Consider the following 7,500-nt stretch of genomic DNA (forward strand, 5'->3'; position numbering starts at 1 on the left):
GAATACGGACTTACGCGGGTGAAACCGCGAGGCGCAGCTAGAATTTTAATAATTTACACTTTTTTCTAATAGCTGTGGGCTCTTATAGTGCCTTATTTAAGCATTAACTCAAGGGTTGTTGCCAATAAGATATAATGCATTTGTACATACCTAAAGAGATTAAAACGCATGTTTTAAAATAACAATAATGCAATATCTCCCGTCAAGGTCATACATTAAGCTTTTAGGGGACATTTTGCCTCTTCATGGACCTTGCGCGTATTGATCTATTGTCTCAGCGGTATACAAACTTAGCTTGCGTGATGCTTGAAAGTACGTGCCAAATAGGTTAATAACCAGCATAGTAATGTACTTAAAATCAGGCCACACCCTTTATAATTTTGACTCGCAGTTAACTTCACACGACCACCATTTATTGTATGAATACGTTGTTTAGTGTAATATATAAATTGTAAGGTACCTATATATTATTTACTTTATATACAATTATAGTTATTGAATAAACAAAGATCCAATGGTCTGAAGTTTCGTTTACATTACCTTTGCAATATTTAATAAGTAGAATAATAAGAGTAATTTTTTTTTTCTCTGCGTTACTAAAGTAAAATATAAGGATTCAAAATTATATTTAGCCAACTAGCTAGCTAGACTCTATTTCAGGATATTTATCAATTTCTTCAAAGAAATTTATTCATGTTAGTCCTTAACGCTCCCAAATTGTTGTATCGGCAGTTGGCGTACAAACGTAGCAATTAGCATTAACTATGTAGGGCGATGATACACTGATATGAAATCGGTATCTATTGCACTTTCATAATTACACACTTACTACTACTTTGTACCTAGATACCTTTTTTAAACATGTCGACGTGAATATGATTTTCATTTTCTTTCATTTTCTTTCATTCATCGTTCAAATATGAAGACAATCAATAAAAGAACCCAATGATTTCTCCATAAATAATAACAAGTTTTCTTATGCGTGACGACTAATTTATACCGTCGCATTTAGAATCACCCACTCGTAACATAGTTTCTTACATTTTAAATACTCATTACTTCTGAATAGGTTCTTTCGGACTTATTACTGTAATATGCACGAATAAAAGTATTATTCGAATTTGAAATTATTTATTCATAACAATTTACATTCTGACGATACATACTTCGCCTACAAATAGCACAAGCAGGTGACAAGTACCGGTTTGAAAACAAGTTTAAGTTACATTTCTTAGTTTTTGTTGCGTATAGGAAATAGGATCTTAATATAGATAGGTATGTGTAGTGGATTTTAAATAGCCAAAAATTTATAAAATGTGGTTAAATTGGATTAAAAATACATTACAATAATACGTACACTTGGTAGTATGTTCATATTACTTACTCCCTAACAATACAATGAAACCAAGTACTTACATACATTGTTTCCAATGTCCAGAAACAAAGCATGAATATTACACATTTTTGTTTACAATGTTCATGTATGATATCTTTGAAATAGTCCAATATTTAAACGACAAAAACTGTAAATTTTTAATTCGCATTTTAATATGATGCAAATTTCTAGCAGCATGCCTGCATGTCAGGCTTTTCGAATATAGTCTACTTTATTTTTCATAATCATAGTTAAATATTATTACGTTTATGACGCTCAAAATTTTGAAATCCTTATTACCCTATCTATCATATTACCAATAAATAAGGAATAAGGTATGCAATTTTATCGAAGTAGGTATACAAACTATGTATTATCGTTGCAGAAGTTCCGTACCGTTGTACCAAAACAGTACAAACTTAAAGCAGTTTACGATTCAAAAACACCACAGATTTATTAAATGAACAATATACATAATATTATCTAGGACAACATTTCCTACGTACCTACTAGACAACATATTAGTAGCTTTTATAAATTTCAAGCTTAAACTTGCAAATATCATGTATAACAATAACTATCTGTATAATAATTATTTATATTAATGCACACAAGAACGAGATACGGAATTTTCATTATATTACTGATTTACTAAGATACTGCAAAATCAAACATGAAATCAACATCAATACCTATTATTAATTTTTCATCCCAGAAGGTAGCTAAATTAGAGAAAAATAAATCAGATTATTATATGTATCATTAATCTATTACATAATGGATGTATTATTGGACATCTAGAAAAATAATTCCGCTTAAACGCTATATTTGGGCAAACGAATCAACATATTTCCGCTCCAGCGGCAGCGACATTGCCAAGTAGGTATGCGTAAATTCCGTTATGGAGTTGTTTTATGCCAATTTTATTTTATAATGGCTCAAAAATAGATATTTTAAGAAAGTTAACACGTCCAAAATATTGTACCGCTACCGCTAAGACAGCTTCTCTTTATAGGAGTTATAACCAACTGGCGAAATAAACAATTTTCTATAATCTATACTAGATATTATAAAGAGGAAAGATTTGTATATAAGTTTGTTCGTAATGTTTAACACAAAAACTACTAGATTGTTTTTAAAAATAATTCACCATTCGAAAGCTGCAACTTCACCGACTAACATAGGCTTTGTATTTACTATGGGCGAATAGCTAGTTATAAATTGTTATATAACTAGATAATCAATGCGAACCTTTTTTTAATTTTATTGAAATATTTCAGGACTGGTTTCCTGAGTCCAAATGTTTTTTTTTTTGTCAGATGGAATGTTTCTAAAAGCTTTCATTGTGCACATAACTTATTTGGTTCAAATACGAAATCGCCGAACTCATTAATAGAGATTAAAAAAGTACTTAACTTTTGTAACATTCGTTTTCTGTTAAAAATACACCTTTAGATAGGAAGCCTACATTGATCCAAATTGATTGTTATACTTTCTTTATTACGATAGACGTGACACAAATGGTTTATATAACAAAATTTTCTATTAATTAAATAAATATTAACATTATATTTTAAGCAACCTTTTTATATTTATTATGTGGTTTTTACGCCAGTGATGCTAGCCAGTGATAAGTCTAATTTTACATTTGTTAATAACAATAAACAGTTTATTCAACAAAATTTAATTTTAATCATAAATAAGGAAATTAAAATAAATATACAAAAAAAAAAACTATATTAAGAAATAAAAATTACATAAAAAAATCTAAGTTAAGGCTTACATAAGTTGCAATTGTGGTGGTTATAGTCAGTTCCTCTTTCTCTTACATTTTACTTTAGACTAGGTGAAAACACTTCAAGTGTATTTTGGAATACTGCTTCCTGTAAATCAAAAATAAGAAACAATTATTTTATATTATAAACAACATTTTAAAATAAAAATAAACCGAAAAGAAATGGAATAATAGATGATATTCAGTATGCAGATATTTATTAGATCGAAAGTTATCAAGTGTAGTTACAGATTAACAATAATATAACTTGACACTTTTGTCCACTATACATACTCGATGACTAGTTTCAGTAACATCGTCCAAGCGGATAATTAGACAAGATTGTGGCACTTAAGTTATAATGATGCATTTCTGAGCAAATGCGACAATTTTTCATTGATTTCTAAATTATAAATAAAAGGTAATGTCTCTCCATTTCAATTATGTTCCAAGATTATTCAATTATACATTACATGCCTTTGAGTTACTATTTTGTTATATTAGAAAATAAAATCCATGAAAACTAAAATAAGTTTTACATAACATTCTAAGTATCCGCTTTTCCAATGATAGTAACATAAAATACATGTAGTAATTGTCCAACCTGCTTGTTTGTCAAAATATCTTTGTTACATACTCTAATCTAGAGAATGTAAAAAAAATTATATATTTATTTTGAGGTCTTATAATAAGGCTAGCCAAAATAACTAAGAGTTTATGAAAATTATATTTAACTTCCTAGCATTTAATATTAACAAATGTATTTATTTAAAGATTTTATTTATACTATAACCTTGTATCTTAATTGTGTATTTTCGAAATGACAAATGATTATACCCTACTGTTTGTTAAAACAGGCTAATTATGGCCATGATCAGAACTGTTGATGTATATTAATTATAATTTATTAGTTTGCATACTAGGATGAAAGCATTACAAATGTTTGCTTACTATGGATATAATTGATACCTCACTTTTAAGTGCATATTGTATTGATAAAGTTACATCAAGTATGTTATGTCACCTTTTGTATCTACCACCAAATAGTAAACTAGCCTAAACGGAACATAAACATACAAATACATAAAAAAAATGCAACACAAACACCAACATTTTTACCAAATAGATACAATAAGTCATTTTTTGTTAACACTTCTATCAAAAGTAGTTTGGTCGACAAAATGTCAATTAAAAAAAAATCAATATAGAAGTATCTACGTGGTGTTTTTACATTATAAAGGTTCAAATAGAGAGAAGAAAAATATTTTATGACCTAGATTATACAATTTTAAAATTTAATTGCAACAACAATGCTTAGGCAAATATAAATGATTCATAATACTTTAATGAAGTCTCAAATATATATTATTCTTAAATTAAGACAGATGAATTACAATTCATTAAAACAAACTTGCAATGCTTTGTTCCTTATTTTAGAGTCACTTGATAGACTTTTCACTTGGTGACCCTAAAATAAAAGAAAATTTTATGAATAGCATCAACAACTACTTCCTTTTTATTGTGCCAGTGGGGTGCTTATGATTCTCAAGAATAATATTTTAATACATCTACTTGTTGCAACAAATATAACAAGGTTACATATTATGCATTCGGCATTGGACATATATGAAACAATTATATGAAGTGCAATCAAATATACACTATATGTTGGAATGTTAACTATTATGACATTTAAGATCCAAATAAAATCAAAACAATTATTATGAAATTGAGTATATGTATAAATTATATAATACTTGTAATGTAAAAACCTAAAGGTACTAAATTTATATAAATTATAATAGTGACAAATTAAATGAACTTCCACTATTTAATTTCAAAAGACAAGATTTAATATTACTCTTAATAAATTAATGTTATGTCATAACAAGGAAATGTAATGGCATACAATACGTTGATAGTGAAGTCTAATTCCTAAGAATATCATAATCCATAGATTAGATAACAACATTTTGGGAATCCATTATTCAAACAGAGTTAATAATCACATGGGCATTTACTTTAAATATAATTAAGCTAGATCGGGTCAAGGCTAATACAAAAGTAAATACTAAATATAATTGTGGCATCCAAATATCTTACAAAAAGCAAATGGTGAAGCAGCAAATATCTAAAATACTTAAATAACTTGCATGCAGTAGTCTTGATCTTCAATTTAAATACATGCTTAATCTCTGTTTGTTGTTTTGCTAATATATAAAAACAAATGGATCAGGGAATTACAATTGAAAAAAAAAGTTTTTACTATATATATAAATTTACATGGGTACTGTGACTATTCTGAGAATTTATTTTTCAATTAATTATTAATAATATTATTATTGACATAAAGGATTATATGTTGATTTGGTCATAGAGACCATAATAAATACTTAGGGTCACTGCTTGGAGAGTAGTGCCATAAGAATAAATTGCTCAAGACTACTGCAAATTTGGACATTTGGACGTTTGAAAATTAGCAATGATGTTTCAAACATTTACTTCGAAATTAGTTATTGTGAAATTCCGTAATTCACCCCACCTGTGTTGAGGCCGGTATTTTCTGACACGCCAGGAGCAGGGGGAGCAGGCATCGCAATTGGTGGCGCTTGTTCGCCACTGGGACGCCCTTCTCCACCGGGTTGCATTGTTACCGGCTGCACACCATCTGAGTCATCACGCTCCAACGTATGATAGTCACCGGATTCTTCTGGAGGGCGGGGTTTACATTTTCCACAGCAGCAATTAAAGCAGCAACATAAGCAGCAGCAGAAGTAACAACCGGTCAAAATACCACATACAACAAACAATGCTTTGCACCAAGTGCTTGTAACGACAAAATAGGCGTTGACGTTTTCCTCTCCAAATTGTTCTGCGATGTAAAGTCCGAGAGAGCCGTAGTTGTCATAAATATTCCTTTTAGTAGCATCGCTCAGGATTGTGTGAGCACGATTTACCTCTTTAAATTTATCTGCTGCTTCAGGATTATTCGGATTTTTATCTGGGTGATATTTTAAAGCCAATTTACGATAACTTTTCTTGACATCATCAGCCGTTGCGGTTTTGGGTACTTGTAATATTTGATAGAGACTATCTCCCGCAGTCGATAACTTTCTTTTATCCATTTTAAAATTATGTAAATGGAGAGGGACAATTTACTGCTAAACTTAATTAATTACTCACACCACAAGCACAATCATTAGACAATCTTTAATCTATTTCTTTTACTGTAGGTACCTATCAGTTTTTCGCATTCACACCAGCATCCACAGATTATTAATGCAGGTTTTTTAAGTAGCCGATTATAATCTATGCTATTCTTCACAGATTATATACTAGAAGGATTAAGGAATATTGTTATTACACTTCACAGGATTAAGCTTCAAAATTCAGAAGTTTTTTTAGAAATGAAATACTTTTGATCACATTGTCCTAAATTCAGGTATATTATGAGATAATGGACTTTATGGTTTTTTTATGTCATAGCATAACTGAGTAAATGATTTACATGATGGTAAGCGATAACCAAAGCCCATGAACATTCGCTGAGGTTTCAGAGGCCTGGCTAAGGCGAATTCACTGGCCGCTTTTTATGTGTACGGGATAAGGAAAGAATTGACTACTAAGAAGAAGGAATGGACTGTGAAGGGTGGGGAAAAGGAAACGGGCCTTCGGTTCCCCCACTAGGATACGAAACACTGTAGTGAGTGATTTAGAACTAACGGATTCAGAAATTACGTATAATACTAATAATATTTATGGGTGTCATCGTTAATTTTGGTTTAAGTACACTATGTAATTTTGTTCCAAATAAACAACAATTTTTTGAATATAATTACATTCAATGTTGTATATCAATTTCTGTAGTTTTTGCTTGAAAGAGCAACAAACACACACAAATTTTCGCATTTATAATATTAGTAGGATAGGAAGTAGGATAGTAGGATAGTAGGATAGTAGGACTAGTAGGATTAGTAGGATTATATCGCTGGCTGGCTGTTAGCTGATTTGGCTATATTTTTTATCCTGTATCAGTATGTTAAAAAGTTTTAAACTCAGTTTTATCAAAGACTAATACATCAAAAATATTTAATATTTAAAAAATACCTAAATACTGTTATTTAATAATAATTTATAAGACAAAGTGCAATCAATAAAAATAAAAAATCTTGACATTTGTACTTTAATAATTAAGTCTTATTTCTGATTAAAATAAATTATTGTTGGTTTTAAACGAATTTTAACAAATATAAAAACAGTAATGAGCTAATAAAATAATAATAAATACGGGCTCGTTTTCCGCAACTCGACGTCAAGCGCCTATTTTGCGTGAAAGAAAAGGAGGGGGGTA

At 29.6% G+C, this 7,500-nt stretch overlaps 1 protein-coding gene across 2 annotated transcripts; it reads right to left on the bottom strand.

Annotated features, from left to right (window-relative positions):
- Positions 1-1,114: 1,114 nt before the first annotated feature.
- LOC119829930 (dnaJ homolog subfamily C member 5-like) lies at positions 1,115-6,426 on the bottom strand. Of its 2 annotated transcripts, none has more exons than XM_038352670.1 (2): positions 5,692-6,426; positions 1,115-3,258 (listed from the first exon to the last, which is right to left on the bottom strand). In XM_038352670.1, exons 1-2 carry the CDS (start codon positions 6,272-6,274, stop codon positions 3,233-3,235), a joined length of 609 nt encoding a protein of 202 aa, XP_038208598.1. In that variant the 5' UTR covers positions 6,275-6,426; the 3' UTR covers positions 1,115-3,232. The 2 variants fall into 2 exon arrangements, with proteins under 2 accessions (XP_038208598.1, XP_038208597.1); XM_038352669.1 differs by lacking the exon at positions 1,115-3,258 and adding an exon at positions 3,351-4,617.
- Between the last annotated feature and the right edge of the window lie 1,074 nt (positions 6,427-7,500).

The sequence above is a fragment of the Zerene cesonia genome, chromosome 11 (assembly GCF_012273895.1).
Source record: "Zerene cesonia ecotype Mississippi chromosome 11, Zerene_cesonia_1.1, whole genome shotgun sequence".
NCBI classification, from domain to species: domain Eukaryota; kingdom Metazoa; phylum Arthropoda; class Insecta; order Lepidoptera; family Pieridae; genus Zerene; species Zerene cesonia.

Excerpts from the sequence above, each read along its gene's own strand:
- LOC119829930 (XM_038352669.1), bottom strand. The coding sequence starts at position 6,274 with ATGGATAAAAGAAAGTTATCGACTGCGGGAGATAGTCTCTATCAAATA. Across the intron at positions 4,618-5,691 it reads AAATACCGGCCTCAACACAG|GGTCACCAAGTGAAAAGTCT; the intron begins GTGGGGTGAATT and ends CTTTTATTTTAG.